General features: G+C 30.0%; 1 protein-coding gene across 1 annotated transcript in view; it reads left to right on the top strand.

Annotated features, from left to right (window-relative positions):
• The window catches only part of LOC107438305 (cuticlin-1), an 84,941-nt gene that overhangs the window by 6,723 nt on the left and 57,098 nt on the right, over positions 1 to 21,120 (top strand). Inside the window, exons 2-3 of the mRNA XM_043046615.2 lie at positions 8,955 to 8,995; positions 19,574 to 19,622. Of these exons, the coding sequence (XP_042902549.1) occupies positions 8,955 to 8,995; positions 19,574 to 19,622 (90 nt within the window). The remainder of the gene's footprint in view (positions 1 to 8,954; positions 8,996 to 19,573; positions 19,623 to 21,120) is intronic.

The following is a 21,120-nucleotide window of genomic DNA, read 5'->3' as shown; positions in this document are numbered from 1 at the left end:
CGAAGTGGTATGTTAAAATAAGAAGTATCTTCCAGCGTTAACCTAAAGTTACCAACAGTACTAAAATTTTTGTATACATATATACATATGCATATACATATACTATGTACATAAATTAAACTATTTTTGTGTATTCTTAATTTCTTCTTAATTGCATTAATTTCTTCAAACCATTTTAGTAACGATAATAATATTAAAAAAAAATTAAAAATTTACTCGAATAATGTGTTTCTAATAATCTTGGCTTCGCCGGTCACCGGTGGCACCCGTGGTGCCACGAACAAATTCAGTGACGGTCACCGGTGACCTCCATGGTATTCAACGTGTCAAATTTCAAAATTTTTATTGTTTTTTTTTAAAAAAAACATAATTACAAGGTTAACAAAATATACTCATTTTTTTGGTTTTTTGGGCAGAACAAAAGTTTAATATTCCCTTTTCATTTTTTTGGAGAAAAAAAAAATTGGATTATTTTAACTCGGCTCATTGTTAATATTTATCTTAACTAATATTGATAGTTTTTCGATTCATTCATTGCTTTCTACTAACGTGTCTTTTTTTNTTTTTTTTTTTTTTTTTTTTTTTTTTTTTTTTTTTTTTTTTTGTCATCTTGCACAAACGAATGACATTTTTCCCCCCCTTCATTCTTCCAATATTTTTTTTAGTTTGCAAGGATTTATTTTTAAATTTAACTCTTAACTATTCAAAATTTTAAATAAATGTAATTTGGTTGCTTGTTTTTTTCAGCTTGAATTTGTTAATTTAAACGCGTTTACTACAGCGTAAAAATAAAAAAATTTAACTTTTAAAATTTTTCGATTTCGACTTTTCTATTTGAATTTTTATCTTTTNATTTTTTCCCCCCTTCATTCTTCCAATATTTTTTTTAGTTTGCAAGGATTTATTTTTAAATTTAACTCTTAACTATTCAAAATTTTNCCGCTTGTTGAAGATTTCTTATTTTTTTCAGCTTGAATTTGTTAATTTAAACGCGTTTACTACAGCGTAAAAATAAAAAATTTAACTTTTAAAATTTTTTGATTTCGACTTTTCTATTTGAATTTTTATCTTTTGCTCTGAACTGAAGCAGTTTTTACTAATTTATGTTTCGATTTTATTATTTTTTTTAGTTACGTTGAATTATTTAAACTTATTTAATGCCAGGGAAAAAACTAGAAGAATAACTAATTGAAGAAGAAAAAAAAGTAGCATTTTTTCTAATTGAATATCCTTTGCGTTATCTAAACGCATCCATATACTTGATAATTTTTTTTTAATAATAAATTTTTTATTTATTTATAATAAGTGAGATCAAGTGATCCGGGAAGAACGATGACTTTGCCCTTTAATATAATTTAAATCATAGAGCAATAGTTTTCAAATTTGATTCATTTTTATTTATTTATTTTTTGCTGTCAGAATTGAAGATTTTGTATTGCACCCCGTAATTTAGTTAGAGGAAACTATTATTAAAACTCCTGAATCGCTGATAATACATCAACTATTATAAGCAAAAATTACGTTTCTTAAAGAAAAAAATCTCAATCAGCTCCAATATTTTGATTTTTTTGCCACTCGATTTGTAAATTTTTCCATAGCTAGCTGGATGGGTGAAAGAAGCTAGAAAAGCTAGTAGCCAGAGGAATGATCAGCAATAAAAAGCACAGAGCGTAGCCTTTAACCCTTTCGCGCCGACTGTCACAAATACGTGACAGCAAAAAACCGTATCAATCAGGGTAAGAAGATAAAACTGGTAATCAAAGTATTTCTTTAGCAGTTTATTTGTGGGCGGAGTTATAATTTTTTGATTTATTTAATTCACCATTACTTTGTTCAAAATAAAACTATTTAGTTATACTTTGAATTAACATTGATTATATATATGATTAAACTAACAATAATTAAAATAAAAGCAAAGTAAGTCTGTCAAATTAGTAACGACTACATTTAAGTTACGTTTATTTATTTAATTGCAACTTGATTCTGATTTTGTACGAATGCTTTTCTGAATCACCCGTCCCCAAGGGGTTAATATAATGAAAATGAGCTATAAAATAAATTTAGAAACAAAAACTGAGGTGTTAAACAAGACTAATGAGCGAAGCGAGCTCAGATAGCGAAGATCTGAATCTGCGTTCACCGGTTTCGGATGTTGGCGAGGCACAGCGAGCAGGGGGAGAAGCCCCTCTTATAAAATATTTAAAGCAAAAAATGTATAATAATGGATTTTTTCTTTTAAAGTTAACTTTTGCAAAGCAAAGCTGACATAGTGCGAAAAGTTTTCAAAAGCATTATGAACTCGTATCTTAAACTATTTAAGCTCTCTTTTTTTGTTCGTAATTTTTTCTCCATTATTTATGACTTTAATACTCTAGTGAAGTGAAATTGTTGAGTGAATTGTTGAATGAATAAAAGTGAAATTGTTTTGAGATTGTGGTAAAGAATGAAAGTGAAATTGTTTTTTATATAATTGAAGTGAAATTGCTGTAGTAGTGAAATTGCTTTTTATATAATAATGTTTTGAAAAGCGTTTATTGGCCAATACTACTCAATTTTTCTAAATGTTTGTTTAAAAAAAAGCATGCACACGTTCCATTTATTTTATATTAATGTGTTTTATTTCTTTTCCATTCTGATTGTTTTGACGAACGCTGTGTAACTATTGCAATAATCTCGTTGTTTTTTTATTTATATTTATTTAACAAAGATTATAGTGATATTAAAAAGCCGCTTGTTGAAGATTTGCTAAAAATTCCGAAAGATAAATTATAAGATTTGTTAAATTCAAATAGAATGTTGCAACTTTGTTTAGAATTAAATATTACAAACCAATTATTCGCGAACAGTTTTATCAAATTTTTTTATTTTTATAAGGATGACTGTTTGTCAGCCATAAATTTAGCAATATATTTTTTGACGCAATAAGTAAAAGTTTTGATCTTTCAAACTTTGAAATTCTTTCACAAAAATAGTGTAACTGCTTAATATTATCTTTAAAAAAAATTTTTTTTAAAGTTTTTTATTTGAATTTAGTTCTGATAAAATTTATGAATTTAATTCTGATAAAATTGAATTTAATTCTGATATTTATGAAACTTTAAATTATGTATGTCAACGGTCTTTTTAAAAGGTACTTAGATTAAAGATAAGTTTATAAAAGATAATATTTTACGCCTTTTCTTGAAGAAATCTTTCAAGCGATATTTTGTAACTTGATTTATCAATGATCACCAAGCCCTAAATTCAAAATTTTCGCATAAAATTCCCATACAATACTTTAAGTGCAAAACATTTTATAGTAAAAATACAACATAATAGTCACAATAGAGTGTCATTTATCAAATTTTTTATGTTCTTGCAGGAAAAATTATTTAAAAGGGAGATTTTCTATTAATAAGAAAGAATAAGAAAATGGAGATTTCATATACTCTAAATGCTCCAAGTTCAATCCCAGGGGCTCCTTATTCTACACTCTATCTTACTTCCCCCCCCCCATAAAAATCCAAAATTAAAGTTATTTAAAAAGCAAACAGTATTTCAAGTTATCAAAAAACAGAGAAACACCGTGCAATATTATTTCGCATATTTGTAGGGGAGAGTGGGGTCAATTGTAACATTTTTTGCTCAACTATTTTTAACTAACAAAAAATCCAATATATTATTAGTATTAATTGACAGACGAGTAAAGTAGACTATCCTCTACTAAAAAAAAATACCTTATTTTAAATGTTATTATTATATTAGTTATTAACAATTTTTGACAGTCGTGCACTTGTTACAATTGTCCCCAGTAATTGTAACAGTTCATACATTCAACTAAAACATAGTTAATTATAGATATTATCATAGTTGTGATATATTTTTTTATTGATCAAAATAGTAGTGATATTTTAGGAGTAAAAATAATAATGAGCAGAGACCTAAAGGGTTAAACTTTTAACCTTAAGGGGTTAAATATTTTAATTTATTCTGTGAAAGGTGACAAATAAAATAAAGCGCATGCAACATAATATAAATGATATAGGAAACTATTGGAGGTTCTTAAAGAGTTAAGTAATGGTTTGTAAACATAAGATTATTTATTTTCAGCTGTTACAATCGTCCCTTTACTTATTGTTACAATCGTCCCCAAGACGCGTCATTTGTTAAAAACAATGCTAGTTAATTAACAAAACTAATCTTTTTTTTGAAATGTTAATTAAGGTGTCCACTTACATATTCGGTTAATAATTTTTATTTGTTTAAACAAAATTACTTTGTTACAATATAATATTCTAATACCAAAAAAAGTACTTACGTAGCGTGAAAATATCTTTTGTGATGTAACTCTTTCAAAAATACATAAAAATGGTTGCCAGTAGGGGTGTACATGTAGATTTATTAAATACACCTTGTGCGCCACCTAGGAACCAAATCTAAAACCCGACACTCGAAATTTTTGCTCTGTTACAATCGTACCCTGTTACAATTGACCCCACTCTCCCCTATTAATTGTCAAACTGCATTTTCATTTTACTCTTTGTAAATAAAATAGATGTCAGTAAATTGAAGAGATTTAGCGATTTCTCCACATCTTCACACTTTTCCTCTCATCGTTGCCATGGTAGCAGCAAATCTTGCTTTTTCCTCACGCCAGCATATTTACACTTCTTACTGAAACGTACTGTCGTGGGGGAAAAAAGCAAGATTTTCCGTTACCGTGGTAACAAAGAGGCGAAAAATTTGGAGAATAGGAAAATCACGTAAATTTTAGACGCCTATTCCATTTACAAAATATGCAAATTATTCATATTTAATGCATCAGGGATATTTTGTCGTTTATTTCAAAAAATATATGCAAATGTAGTCATTTATATTGCTTTTAACAAGCAATTTTAAAATATACGATAGTATTTTATGTTGCGTGTATTTTTTAATGAAACATTTTATGTGGTTTTGTTGAAAATAAGAAATAGAATTACCGAATAACTTTACGTCTAATATACAGATTTTCAAGCGCTAACATGCAAACTTAATGTTTCAAATATATTGCTTAACGTCTAATAAAAATAATTTAAGATGCTGAAAATTACATCAGATGCAGAAAATTACAATCTCCATAGCTGCCAACTTGTACGGTCGTTAAAAAGGATTTTACACAGTGATAGTCAAAAAATAATTAAAGAAGGAAGTTTTTTATAAGTTTTAATTTATATTGCTAATACTTAAAAGCAGAACTGCCTAACTTAACTAATAAATCTTATACATGTCACTGTGAAAAATCAAACTTGTGATTGTCGACTTTCACCGGTGAATGTCAAAAAAACACATAATCACTTTGATAAATGTCTAATATCTATGCTAAATCTGATTTGATTGATGTCAATTTATTCATCAATGTTTAAATATTTGTTCGATATTTCAATGTCCGACTAGCACTAGGATAGATTAGGAAATACATTAATGTCGGGTATATCGAGCAGGTGTATGTATAATACCGGTATTCTCTAACCTAATAGTTTTTAAGCTTAAAAATTTTTGACACTTGCCCGGTATTCTCTTCTCGGTATATGCTTGCCCGGTATTCCCCACACTGACGTTTTTTTAAAGATAAGAGCCATTGCCTGGTATTCCCTACACTGTTGCTTTAAGTTTAAGGACCATAGCTCGTATATACTTTTCCGGTATTCTTTACTTTAGCGTTTTTTAAAAGTTAAGAGCCATTGTCCGATAATCCCTGCATTGGCTTTTTTTTAATATTAAGTGCCATTGCCTGGTATTTCCTACACTGATGTTTTTATGTAAAATTAAGGTCACTCCCCGGAATACATTTGCTTGATATTCACAACACTGATGTTTTTCAATATGTATCTTAATCGAATATTAAACCTTGAAATAAGTAATAAAATATCAATAAATACATTAATATCAAATCAGACATAACAAGTATTTAGGACATTCATCAAAGCAACTATTATCGACATTCACCGGTGAAGATTGACAGATTTCGACCTTTTACTGTAATTTAAAAAAATGTTTCGAAAATGTTTACTGTAAAATATGTTTATTTATTTGTCGTGATGAGTAAAACATTATTTTTTTTTTACATAAAAAAACATAGATTTATAACTTAAAACATAATGTAGTAACCGCTGAAATTTTTTTTCTCTACAACCGGAAAAGTTGACGTCTTTTTGAATAAACGTATCTTTTTTTCCACTTCAGCTGATTGACCTTTTTGACCCTCAAAATATGACTAGGAGGGAGAAATGATTGAAAGCTTCTTCTCCTTAATATTGATTTTTCCATACCTATAGACAACTTCAAACGAATCGAAATACTTTTACTTGCAATTATGAAATGTTTTTTTCTTTTAATTTAAATAAGTTTTGTGCAAAAACTAATTTTGAATAATTATATATTACTTAATATAAAAGTGATTGAAATATTTTTTAACAATACAAAGAAAATTTTAAAATTGTTTCAAACCTTGCAAATTTAAAATACAAAATCAAAACTGTGATTGATTTAAGTCGAGTAGTTCTTGAGATATGAAAATTTAAAAATATGACTTTTATTAAATTTCATCGTACAAAAAAAAAATGTTCTACTAATTATTTTACGTTATTTTCTAATCAGTAACGTTACGTTATTTGCTAATCAGTCTCTCGGCAAGATGCAATTGCCTTTTGCCCGCTTTTCACAACCGAACCGCCAAGTCTTGTGGATGGTAGCCAACTAATGAATTCTGACTAGCTTCACTTTAATCCAGCATTGTTTTTCAATGTTTGAAATGCTTGGGAAATTACTTTAAAAAAAGCAGATTTTTGTTTTAATTTTGTGGAAAACAAAAAAAACATGCCACGGTAATTAAAGGCATTGTATATTAAATTAATTCGACCATGATATAACTCTTAAAATAATAAATCAACAGTAAATAATTTTCAGAGGAAATGAAAAAGTTGGTTTATCATAGGTCAAAAATTAAACTTCAGGAAATAATTCAATTTTATCTATAATTTCTATAAGGTATTTTAAACATCTATCCAGTATTCCTAAGGGTATCAGAAAAATTTAGCTAACGAAAATGTGACAAACCATCATTTGAAACAATTATAATCCACACTATAGGTTATTTTGTAAGGAAAATCTATATGTACTAAATCTTGCCCTGCCAGACCTGTGAATGTTTCAACATTGTCTTTAACAAACTCACGCTTCAGCACGTTTTATGCAAAATTTTCCCAACAATATTTTTGTTTATAGAAATTTGTAAAATGCGCATTCCTTAAATTCTATTAAGGCCACTGTCTCAACTGACATTTAGAGTCAATTTATCAAAATATTTTCTGAAATAACAATCTAATTCGACTTATTGGTTTCCCTTAAAGATAAATATTGAAACTCCATTTCTGACACAATAGCTTGAGTTTGAAGCAGCGTTTGTACATAGGATGAATATAGTCCAGTTGTCAATTAAGAATTAATATCAATTAGGCTTTAACATGAATTACAATGTTAAAATCAGGATCTATACGGCGCTAGTCGTCACAACAATTTTTCGAAGCAGACCCCCAATAATTAAAAAAACAAAAAAATTTCCTTTTAAATTTGAATCTCTTATTATTTCGCTATTGTTGGCTCCTGAAAACAATATCCGGATTTCTAGAAGGACATAGGAATTAAAGTAATAATGGAAACACGCGAGTAGACTCTTTGCCTGTTAGATCATTTTAAATCGGCCCGGGCTTCTAGAAGAACTTAAAAATTAAAGTAAAAGTGGACACACACGAGTAAACACTTTGCTCGTTAGATCATTTTAAATCGGTCCGGACATCTAGAAGAACTTAATTAAAGTAAAAATGGAAACACACGCGTAAACACTTTGCTCGTTAGATCATTTTAAATCGGCCCAGGCTTCTAGAAGAACTTAAGAATTAAAGTAAAAATGGAAACACACGAGTAAACACTTTGCTCGTTAGATCATTTTAAATCGGTCCGGGCTTCTAGAAGAACTTAAAAATTAAAGTAAAATGGAAACACACGAGTAAACACTTTGCCCGTTAGATCATTTTAAATCGTCCCAGTCTTCTAGGAGAACATAAGAATTAAATTAGCGATGGAAACAAACGAGGTGACAGCTTGTCCGTTAGATCATTTTAAATCAGCCCGGTTTTCTAAAAGAACATAAGAATTAAATTAATAATGGAAACACACGAATTAACACTTCGCCCACTAGATAATTTTAAATCGTTCCAGACATCTAGAAGAATATAAGAATTGAAGTAAAAATGGAAACACACGATGTGACATTTTGTCCGTTAGATCATTTTAAATCGTTCCGGACATCTAGAAGAACATAAGAATTAAATTATAAATGGAAACACGTGAGTAAATAGTTTACTTGTTTGATCACTTAACTCAAACGCTAATATGAGCTGTCAGCAACTTTGAGGATGTATTATGGATTCTAATTTGGACACTTTTATTTCAGCTTTGAGCTGTCAGCAACGTTATTATGACCTGTCAGAAACTTTGATATTAGTTAAAAATTCCAAAAAGACACTTTTTTTTCACCTTTGAGATGCCATCAACGCTAATCTGAACTGTCATACACTTTGATCAAGGCTTATAGATTCTAATTAGACACCTTTGCCTTTGCATCATTTGAAAATAACATTAAATCATAAAAAAATTATTTGCTTAATGGATTAAAAGAAGTATTCAATAACTTGTAAATAAGGTGAACATGTATGACACATCAACCGTTTAAAAGTTAAATAAATGTTTTTTTTCATACAAAGTTTTACATAAAAATTGTGCTCATCTAACATCTATTATAAATTTTATTTTTTATTATCTAAATGTTTCTTATAATTGTTAAGAATTAAATAATTTGTGGAATTTGTTTTAAATTTTTTACCAGTTCTTCATTTAGCCTTTTGTTTGTTTCAACTTTTAATTTTATCTTTTAGGTACAATGCGAGGATACATCATTCAAGCAATACTAATAACGGTAAGTTTTACTTCACTTTAAATTAAAAATTCACTTTTTGAATTTTTTGTGAAAAAAAAACTCAGTTTAATAAATGTTTATTTTAGAAACATAGAACTAGTTTCAAAGCTTGTTTCTTAAAAAAAAGTACATTGGAAAATTAAATTCATACGAATATAAAATAAATGTTAAAGTCGTAGTACAATTTATATTTAATATTGATACTTTTATATCTTATGATTACAATAAAAGTATCAATAACAATCGTAGCTCGAAAAATGTAGTTTTCAACACGTGACACTTTCAGTTTCCTTCTATTAACCACCTTTTTATTTACTTGAAAAAAATTTTAAAGTGCTATCCTACGTTTTAAGATTCAAATATATATATTTATAGTAGTGGTGTTAAATGGTTTAGGAGTCTGAAAAGGGCACACACACAGACACACGCGGATGAATAGACAAACAGACATTCATTTATACATTTATATGTATATAGAGAGAGATATTGTATTTTGATTTAAAGTTTTCAATGGGAAAAAATTAATTATAAGAAATTTTAAGATTTGCATTTGGCTAAGGCAAATAAACGTAATTATACATTTATATATATATATATATATATATATATTGAATTTTTTTAANTAAGTATATATATATATATATATATATATATATATATACACACACCACATGCATCATCTATGTCTAATACTATCACCATACGTACTTCGTACCTTTTCCACCATCAAAAACGCACAATTTTTTTTACGTTCAAATACTTAAATGTTCTATACTTAAAAGATACCTTTTTAAAATAAAAATTGAAACAATTTGTGAGTTATGAGAAAAAAAAAAGAATTCTAACAGAGTTCAGAAAGTACAATATGATGTATTGAAACAATTCTAAGAAAAATTCCTTTGGCAAAACCTTGCACTGAAACAGGTAAATTGCACTTTCTGTTGGCTATGAAATCACATAAAAAATATCCGAAATTGACGTCTTTTCCAGCGCTGAAGTCACGAACTTGCCAGACCAGGTAGCCAGAAAGTAAGATAGTTTGTTCGAACAGAAATATTAACAACGAGTCTTTATTTTTTTTTTTGTTTATTTCCATTCCTTTCTGCTAACTCGATTCTGTTTTACTGAACAAAAGTAAATAAATTCCAAGTGTAATGTAACTTGTTTCCTGTAATTTTCCGTTTCCAAGAAAGTGAATATCTTACCAATCCAATAGGTATCGAAAGCAAGAAAATTGTTCAAATAACTTAATAATTCGATGTTTTCTTTTTTTCTTTCTTCCAAAAAATACATATCGTTTTCCACTTTACCTTGAGGGGGTTGCTTCAATTTGTTTTACTTTTTTTCTATGATTACACAAGGTCTTTTGAAGGCTATAAGGTCGTTTGAGGTAATATAATTTACCCGCCGTCTTTTGACCTGCGTTTCTTTTCGTCTTCGGTGCGGATGGCGATCACGCTGTCTTCAAGACCTGGTTAAAAAACCTTTTAATCCAGCTGTTAATTTATTTTTATTTAATTGCTCTTAATGAATCGGTTTATATTTCTTTTAATTAATTCATCTTGGAAATGTAGAACTCTTTAGTTAATTATTTTTTTCAGCAACTAAATAAAATAAAAAAAATTTTAAGAGCTAGATTTTTTTAAGTAGGCGAAGAAACATGAAATTATTCTATTTTTTGTATGGATTAAAACTACAAACGAAAGGCGCATCACTTTTGATTGACATGGCAGAAAATTACCGTATTATCAAAGTTAATTACGAAAAGAATGCTTTCTATTCGTTTTGTTTAACCCTTTCGAGGGCCGTGGTAAAGTATACTTACCACCAATTTTTAAAGCCCATAGAGAACTTTTTTACCACTTTTAATTTAGGTTTCCATTCGTTAATAACTTCAGCTTTCTAGAAGTGCGTTTGAATGAAATTGGTAGTTTAGGAAAACGTATAAAAGTATAAGTTTGTAGCATTTATAAAATTTATGTTATAAATAACAAAAAATAAAAGTCAATAAGTTCCTAATAGGTCGTGGTAAATATACTTACCACCAAAAAAAAATGGCATTCAAATTTAGATTTTTTTTAATAAACTAAAAGAGTTTTTTTTCCTGACTTCTAAATGACTATTTTTATATCGATTTCAATTCCAAAAATACTTTAATTTACCTTTAGTAGAATCAAATGGCCCATTAAAGGGTTAAAGTCTGACACCAGAAGACACTGAAAAACGTAAGGGACATCAGTAAGACGTGTTTATTATTATTTATTCTTTTTTTTACAGTTGGTGGATATTCGTAGTTGCAAAATTCGATAAATTTTTCGAAAATTAAGCAAATTTTTTGTCCATTCACTTTTATCACAGCTAGAAAAAAAGAAAAAAGTGTTACAATGGCTACTCTGGGTGACCACATTTCAGAAAAATGTAAAAAGGAATGACAAATGTTTCTCAAAATTATTGCACATTTCATGAGCATCAATTTCAGGAATGATGTCGGTTATTTGAAATACAGATATTTAATTTACAAATGTCTATTTTCGATAGTTATTGAAGGCAAAAAATGGAAAACTTAAGTGTAAAAAAGAAAATTTTTCAGGAAAGTCGAAAAATGGAAAAACACTCGCCACTGGTATTTAGGGCGTGCTACACATTTCACTCCTTCGGGTTCGTAGCCAACAACAGCAAACATTACCCTAACTTCCTTACGTTTAGTTTTTAAATACTTTCTTAATATTATTTTATTTGAATATCCAAACGTCGTTGAATATCCAAACCAATTTTAAGTTTACGACTACCAATGTTCAATTCCGTAGTAATGTAATTTTGAACCCCATCCATAATATATAATATCAGAAACTCCTGGATCAAGTATTGGGAAAAATTCGTTTTCGTGGATGACTTTTTGATGGAACTAATCCGCACTTACCTTACATGGAGAGGAAAACCTTGAAAACCTCTCACGGTTAGCCTGACTACAAGGGGACTCTAACCCGTGATCCGTCTATCACAACGAATATATAATGCCAGCACTGTGGTCGGTGCGAACCGGGTGCGGAATTCATATCGACCAGCCATCGCTGGAATTCGAACACCTCAATGAGAGGCGAGTGCTCTATCCTCTAAGACACCACACTACGTCTTTAACAGTGAAAAATTTTCTTGTATCCTTTTTTCTTCTTNCATATTACTCCTAGTATAATAAATGAATCTATATATATTTTTATATATATATATATGTATGTATTCTGGTTTCCTTTTTTTTTCTTCTCGAGGTGTTTTCTTCAATTCAAAAAAAGGACATAATCATTAAAAGTTAACTAGATGCTACAGACGGCAAAATAGGCACCAAAAAAAATGGTGATCACCATAAAAGCAAAAATTTATTAAAAGAGATTAAAATTAGCAATTCTTTCTAATATATTTCTTTCAGTTTACTATTGAAGGTGACAGCTCAAAGAATTTTTTCACTTTAAATTTGAATAATTTACAACGTATCATGGTGTTAATTATGATTTATTTATTTAATATATAAAATAAATAAAAACGGGAATGAGTTTTTTCCACTCCTTACATTTTTAGATCCTTGTGGAATCCCTGTAGAGCAGGGGTGTCAAACTCAAAAGCTAACTTGGGCCAAATAAACAATGCTTAACTTTAGGTGGGCCGCAAAAAAATAGTAAAATAAAAAATTTTTCATAGAAACAAATATTTTTATTTTGAATAGTACATTGTAATAAAATTATATAAAGTTAAATTATTGCTTGATACTTGACATCTTTTCTCTGGTACTATCTTTCCTATTTCGGGAGAAATTTTATTGGCCGAGATTACTTTCTAAATTGATCCAACGTGAGCGTTATTAATACGGTTTCGGACAGGAGATATATTTCCATTCATAACAGAAAATAATTGCTCGCACTAATAAGTACTTCCAAACATGGAAACAATTTCACATGCGAATTTTCGAGTTTTTTCAAACCTTGCCGGTAAATATTTATAAAATTCAGGCACGCCCACTTCAATGAATTTTGTCTTCAAATTTGAATCGCACTGAATCTCAATCACTTCTATTTGCATACTACTGGGTACTGAGTCTATATTTATTGAGAAAATCGAAGAAAACAAACAAAATTTGTTTTCCAAAGAATTAGAATATTTAAACCTTGTTTCAAATTCTGTTCTAAGATTTGAAATTTTTTCTGCGTAATTTTGATATGATGCAGTATCCCCGAAATATGAAGGTGCCGCAAGCCAATTAGAATTTTACATTTTTGAGCGTACAATTTAAAATTATCCGTATAGTTTATAAATAAAGTATATTATAATTTTATATGCTAGTTTCCTTTCTAATTCACATTTCTATTTTATTTTTACTTTGCTTCGTATGTATTGACAGGGCCGCAAAAATGTTCATCTCGGGCCGCGAGTTTGACACCCCTGCTGTAGAGGGCAAAAAATTAGTGCTTTAATGTGAGCGTATAGTATGAGGTATCTGCCTTGCCTCTTCATCTGATACTGTTTGCCTAAAGCGACGGGCGAGTAATGTCGAAAATATAGTTAATAAGTACAATGAGATAAATAATATACAAAAAAAATGGAGTATCTGAGTAATAATACATGCGCGCATCCGAAAAATATACTTGAAAAACATCGAATATTTACGAAATCGGGAAATTAAAAAAATTAGCATATTTACAACTGAGTGAAAGAAGTCAAAATCCAGAAATTTAGTACGTACAAATTTACAGTCGAAAGAATATTACGGTTACTAAATATTTAAGTGTAAAATTTTAGCTTATAGAGTGGTAGGTAACTTATATTGCCGAATTGGTACCCTCAAATGCAAACAGTTAATATTTGATGACCAGTTCATACTAATGTTAGTAAGAATTTCCTGTTTTAAGATGCTAAACTGAAGTTTAGGGTTCTAGTACGGCGCAGTTAACATGCAAAAAAAATTTTTTTTACTGGCTAATGTATACTTGTGGTCATAAAAGTATTAATTGCTTGAGTTCATAAATGTCATATAAGTATTAAATGATCATTAATTTTCATTACCATCATTAAATTTTTATTATACCCGTGAGAACCTTTTTAATTTGCCCATAATTTCTGGAAAAAAATATATAAATAAACTTTATTTTGATCTCATAAGGGAAGATTAACAGTTCTTAAAAGTGGAGTGTCTGTTATTTATTATGGAAAGAATTTGATAGAGGGTGGATTCTAACATCAGAGTGACAATCTAAAATTACAATTTCTCACAGTTTTTTTTTTATGAATGTGTAAAAAAAAAAATATTTTTATGTATTTTCATTTGGTATTAAAATATTTCAGATATAGACAGATTTTTGAGAGAAAAAAATATTTTGACAATTAAGTTAACTAATTACACAAAAAATTGTGGATCGTATTTATAGTTATCGAGAGAAATTGCCAGGCTTAAATTTTATCCCAGTTGAATCGGGAATTAAATGTCGGAAACCAAACTGGCGTAAATTCAATAAAACAATTAGGGTTGTTTCAAGGAAATATTTTTTTAAGTTGGATATAACATTTGGTTTATAGTTAAAAAAAATAGTAACAGGTTTGGATGCAAATGATCGAAGCTATCAGGATGTTAGGTCCTTTAGTTCCACCAACAAATGAATTGCTGACAATAAAAATTGGTAATAGTTAGCGACTACTCTTCCATTTAATTGTCACTACCTGACTATTGAGAATTTGATAGTATGCCATGACTATTACTGTTTTCGAATTATACTTTCTTAAACGTTCATAAACATTTCCTCTTCAAAATAGGGATTTTTAGAATCTAACGTAGCAGAATAATGCGAATTTTCGAATAATATAGTATTTCAGTCCTTTTAATGCAGTTCTTCACGCTTGAAACAGTCTTTTAACGAGAACTAACCTATGTCTTCCTGCACCCAACATACTTTCTCAATTGTTTCTAATTACATACTAGGTGAGAGCTCTGTTCCGTTTCAATGATTTTGGAGACACGCGCTCACTCAAATTACATTTTTGTGTATATTTTTTACCTATATCTTTAATTTTATTTTTCGTAAGCGTTCATAAACTCAATTTATTTCACACTGAACTATATATTTTTTTTACGGCGGGTCACATTGAAATGAAGCCGCCTTGATTTTGTGCTGTAACTGGATGCAAATAAAACCAATATAATTTGGAGATATATTGGCTATTAACAGTTGTAGCTTTATTTCGCGGGACACTTTTTTCGGCATTTTTACTTAATCTGTTTTTTCTTCCTGTTCTGGTGAGACAGGAACTCGGCAACTCCTTATAAATATTTATTTGCATGAAGAATTTTTCAATATCTATATTTGGTTTTCTTTGCTCCCAGTTATGACGTAAAATCAATGTGGCATTATTTAAATGGGGCACACTTTAAAATTTGTTGCTAAACATGGCACTGACTGTATTCTTCTGCGAGTTTTATTGTCTCAACCCATTATGGCTAGATTTTTAATTTTTTAATGAGTGTCATAAAAGAGTGCTAGCTCGTTAGTGTTTACATTAAATGGGTATTTTCTCATATTAGCACTTAAATTTAAAGCACGTATAATTCCATCAATATAAATTTACTGATTCTACATTGTACCATCTTTTAGAAAATGAACAAATAGTTTTCCCTCATGCAAACAACCGCCTTCGGTGTAACTTATGGGTAGCAGGAAAGTCCGTTCGTGACGTTACATCAGTAAAAATGGGAAACTATATAGTACTTACATATCTTGATAGACAGAAATGTTTTATTTGTTCAAGATTAAAACTAGGAATGAAATAATTGCATGAGGGCAAGGGGACTCTAACCCATGAACCGTCTACCACAGAGGATATTTTACATCAGCACTGTGATCTGTGAGAGCCGGGTGCGGAATTCGTATCAACCAGCCATCGCGGTGACTCGAACAATCATTGGAAGGCGAGTGCTCTATTCTTTAAGCTACCTCGTGTCTAGCAGTGGAAGATTGTCATGTTTCTTTTTTTCTCCATGTAACCCAAATAATGCGGAGTAGTTCTTTCAAAAATTCTCTACGGGAGCAAATCATTCTCAATACTTGATCGAAAAGCTACCTGATTTTCTGAGCTGAATTAAAAATTGCAACGCTATGAAATTAAATATTGATAGGAACCTTCTGACCGAGCGGTCTTGCCAATTCACCTAACGCTTTGTAGTTTGGAGGTAGCGAGTTCGAATCCCACCGTGGATGTATCTTTGCAATATCCTTCTTTAATTTGCGCTTTCTTGTTTCAAATTTGTGCTATGTGCTTATAAGCCGTAATTCTAATGAACGCAGAAGGCTGCATGTATTACTTTAAAACAAATCAAAATATCGATACCCGCAAATCCAATACGGCTTGGCTGTCCAATGCCTGTACTATAGTTAAAATAAAATACTGTACTGAATCCACAGCACATGTTAGAAAAATCCTCCTCCGAACACTGGGATGCCAACGACTTTGGTTTTCGCAAAATATTTTATTGAATTCCTGAAAATTAAAAAGTAAAGCTTTCAGAATTTTTGATAATTTACCCAACATTTTAAAAACGTCACCGCATTTAAGGAGCTGGAAAATAGTGGAGTTTCGTATAAACCTTCTTGAATCATTCTCACGATTTAGCTACCACTATAAAAAAATTTAGCTACCACCATAAAAAATTTAGCTACCACTATTAAAAAAAAATTCCCCAAAAGCGTAGAAAGTTGGCAGCCTTGCGAACGCAAGTACGACTTTCTCTTTTCATCGATGATAAGAATTGGTAAACAAAAAGTGCTCTTTAAAAGAAAGAGTGTTTTTTTTCTTCTTCAAACAAGCTATGCTCGGTGGTCAATGACTTCGTAGAAGCAGCGGCAGTAATCGAGGAAGCTGACTCTATCTCGCTTCACTTCATTTCACGCACGCATTCTGCCGTCGCGCACAGTTACTCACTCATCGCTTACCTCATTGATATGACCTCCGAAAATAACCACCTGTAGGGGGGGATATAATGCGAATGATTACATTTTGATTGCATTCAGCGATCACGGAAGGAAAAGTCAAGCGAAATGACAACATTACAAATCACGTGCGATTTACTTGAAATCGAATACATTTTCAAAATATCGAACTGGAGGAAAGAATGTGTGGAGAAATTTTGAATAGTTTTGTTTATATTCTTAAAAGCTGTTTATGAAGAATTAAATTGGAAATTTGACTTTGAATATTGTATNTTAAAGAAGCAAATATTGGTGAATAGCTGAAAATTAAGAATCAGCTTAATTTCATTAAGAAGAATTAAAAAGCTTATTGATTTTATTGCAACCCTAAATTAAATTGTTCTGTTACCAATTTTTCTTCCTTCCGTCCTAGCATAATTTTCTTTTTAACACGTTGAATGCCACGGGGGTCACCGGTGACCGGCGAGGTCAAGATTATTAGAAACACATAATTCCAGTAACTCTTTATATTTTTTTATATTATTATCGTTGCTAAAATGGTTTGAAAAAATTAATGCAATATAGAACACACAGAAAAGTTTTATTTATATACACTGTGATACCAGCTTGCTCCGGGCAGCGAATAAATATTTTCAAGTGGTAGTTTATTAATTGTGCATACCTGCCAACTTTTAATCCTTTCGAAAAAAAATTTCCCCAGTGGTAGTAATATAGAATTCAAATTACAATTTTGTTTTGAAACATAGCTGTATTTTTAAAAACCTTATGCGGACTACTACAACAATATTGCATATTAATATATATGCTTCATTTTTATAAAAATAGTGGTGGTCAAAAAGATTTTAAATTAAGTTAAAAAATGCAAGGAATATATAGAAAACATACATTTTACTACCACTTTAAATACAGAAATAAAATTTTACGCCAAATGCGTAAAAGTTGGCAGGTATGATTGTGGTTTCACCAGATTCCACTAGTCCTCTCACCAGATTACACTAGTCCTCTAGTCGATCTATAAGTCGCCAATCACCTCCTTATACCTAACGCCAAAATTCTTAATCGCCCTAGGCATATAGCATATAGTGAAAATATTAGCAACAAAATCATTTTTACTGAAGCAAATGAAAAACTTAATATTTATGATTCCCAAAAATATAAGTAATGTTTAATACTTTAATGTAAAAGTATTTAAGGTGTCTGCCTTTCGGCATTTGGTTATTCATCGCAGTTAATTGCAAGTAAGCAATTCAATAAAACCTATCTAAATTATACAATTTTAAGAAGAATAACTATGCATAAAAAAAGGTTAAAAAAAAGATATAAGAACAAAATTGAGAATCTAGGTTAAATGGGACTATATACATGACAGTAGCATCGCTAATATGAAATCAAACTTCGCTGTGCGGCTGGTAGCTACTAATCCGGAAAATATAAATGCCTGGTAGTGAGAAAATTTCATTTATGCTTTCCTCTTTCATTATCATCAGTATAATTAAAAACGCATTCTATTATAAATAATGCAATCCAATAGAATGATTTCAAAATTACTAGTTTTCAAGCTAGAAAAAAGTTATTAGCTTAAAACGCGATCTTAGCATGGTTAAAAATGACACCATTTCTAAAAGCTTCAAGCATAATCTTTCATGTGTGCCAACAGTTTTGATATGTAAAATCTTCCAAAACATTGTTTGTAAAAAGAAATATTTTTACATAGAATTAGTACAGAAGCGGTTGTTGTATGTGTTGCATCCTTAGGTCAATAAATATAACCCTGGTGTAACTTGTAACTAAATAGCAATCGCAAAAAACTATTTCCTGAAGATATAGTTTGAAATAAAGCTCATAAATATTTATCTTTCCCCACTTATATTTTTTAATCGTGGGTCTAAATTTTAAACAAAATGGGATGGTTAAAACTGATGATATCAAAATATAAAAAGTATAATTATTAGTGGTCAAGCTGGTTTATTGGTACAACATACATTTGCAGGTTTGTGTGCTCAATTAAGGCTTATAAACCTTTGTCAAGTTGAAAACAGATAGCACAATACAGAGAAGGACATCCACGTTTAACAAAGCGCTTGGTGGGTGATACTGCTCGGTCAAGCGGCACAAATATTCCCTAGTATTAAGCAAAGAATTTATAAAAAAAATTGGTATTTAAATAAAATTGTTAAAAGAAATATTATTACTACTAATTAATTAGGACTAATACAACTTACTATAGAATAAGATTATTGCGAATCTCAAAATGTATTATTGTGGTTGTAAGTTTATTTAAATATTTGTTGTAATATAGTAGCATTTTAGTAGTAATATAGTAGTATTTTAGTAGTAACATAGTAGTAATATTATTTTCTCCCATTCAAAGACAGTGGGAGGAATTCTGTCCTACTTCTGATCCTCTACGGAAACAATTTTCTTACAGAATTTGCCCTTCTTTCGGACAGAATTTTACGGTAGACTATGTTGTCTTATTTTATTATTGCGTAACTATTAATTGGGTCAAATGCACGTTTATTTTTTACTCTAATTGTATTTTATTGATATTGATGAAGTATTATCGAATTATTTGTTTCATATGAATACTGATACATTTAATTTCAATTTTTAGCTCTCATTAACAACACAATTAATTGAAGGTCAACTAACTTTGAAGTCTGGTAAGTGACATTAATTTTATTTTTTTAGATAATATTTTATTTTTATTACTCTTAAAACTAAAACTTTTGATCCCTATCACTTGCAAAAGTTATAGAGGGCGGGGACAGTTTTCAGGAGTAATAGAAGTTCAGGGATCCACCAATCGTTTCTTGTCTCATGTTTGACAAAAATATCTTTTTCGGTGTTATAGGTTTGATAAAACTATCTCTTGTTAGTGAACATACGAAAATATTGTTTTAGAAATATATATTTTATTTTCTATTTTTCTTACATTTAGTTTCATCTTTCCTTGTTTGTCTTAGAAAGTTATCAAAATATGAAAAAAAAATTATTAGCTATCGATTAGCGTGGAAACACAGAAAATTATTTTTTTACTTATTTTGTATTGACCTCAGTCACAGAGGTCTTGCGAATAGAAATTGAGCATTCTAGTTTGTGAAAAAAGCCGGTTAGGTGGCAGAACAGTCAGCGTGCCTGACTGCGAAGCCTATGGTTGTGGGTTCGAATCCCGCTCAAGCCATCAATGCCTTTATGTGTGTTGTCCTTCGCTGTGTGAATGTCGGCCACCTTATGAACCGGTATCTGTTGCAGCGTGCCACGGGTAATGTCGTTAGCCTTCGTGACTTAATAAAAGTTCTTTTGCAAAAATTATAATTCAACTTATTTTATTCAATTTCAACTCTACGGCAAAAACTGTTAGACTTAACATATACAGCAAAAATACATAGTCTCTGCAGATTGTGAATTTAACTGCCTAACATATTAATTTTGAGACTCACTGATGAAACAATGAAAAAATTTCATTCTCAAATAATGTTTCAGAATTAATTTGAACCTTTTTTTCGCTTGTATATTTGCACCTGCTAATGAACGTTTTTTTTTTTTTTAAAGTTTAGATTCGGTCATTTAGAGCTCCGAGACTGCATATTGGGTATTAAACGATCAAGTTTAGTCTACTTTTTATTATCACAAATCACTTTTTTAGGACTCGTAGGAGTCGTGCATCAGACATTCCGATTCTAAGAGAAAATTAATCATTAATATGCGAAAGTCAGAACTGGTTGCCATTTTTCATTTTAAAAACACCATCTTAATTACTCAAGACAGAGCTGCAATCCCTAGTTGAAGAATTTTCTTTAGCTTTTACATTTTAGAATACATTGTAACATTCATTATGTGATGAGTTTTTATTTTTTTTCTGTATCATGTGTTACCTAAGTATATGTAAGACTCCATTTCAAATAAACCTGAAATTTACAATTCATCTCCCAACTCCTTCCACACCTAAAAGATAATGAGTGCTCTCTTGTGGAAGTGTCTCCAATTACTTTTGACAGACACCCCCTTTTTCTTCTAACTCAACCCTCTATTTTTCGTCTATCTCGTCTTAGAAGAACACCAGCGTGATTACACGGAACTGCAATTTCGTGACAGAAACCCACAGCGTGCAATGCGCAGCGACCGGTGAAGCATTCAGCTGAGCTGTCTCTTTGCCAC

Source organism: Parasteatoda tepidariorum, chromosome 1 (genome assembly GCF_043381705.1).
Source record: "Parasteatoda tepidariorum isolate YZ-2023 chromosome 1, CAS_Ptep_4.0, whole genome shotgun sequence".
NCBI classification, from domain to species: domain Eukaryota; kingdom Metazoa; phylum Arthropoda; class Arachnida; order Araneae; family Theridiidae; genus Parasteatoda; species Parasteatoda tepidariorum.
Note: the sequence above shows the minus strand (reverse complement) of the source record. Positions and strands in the feature narration are given on the sequence as shown.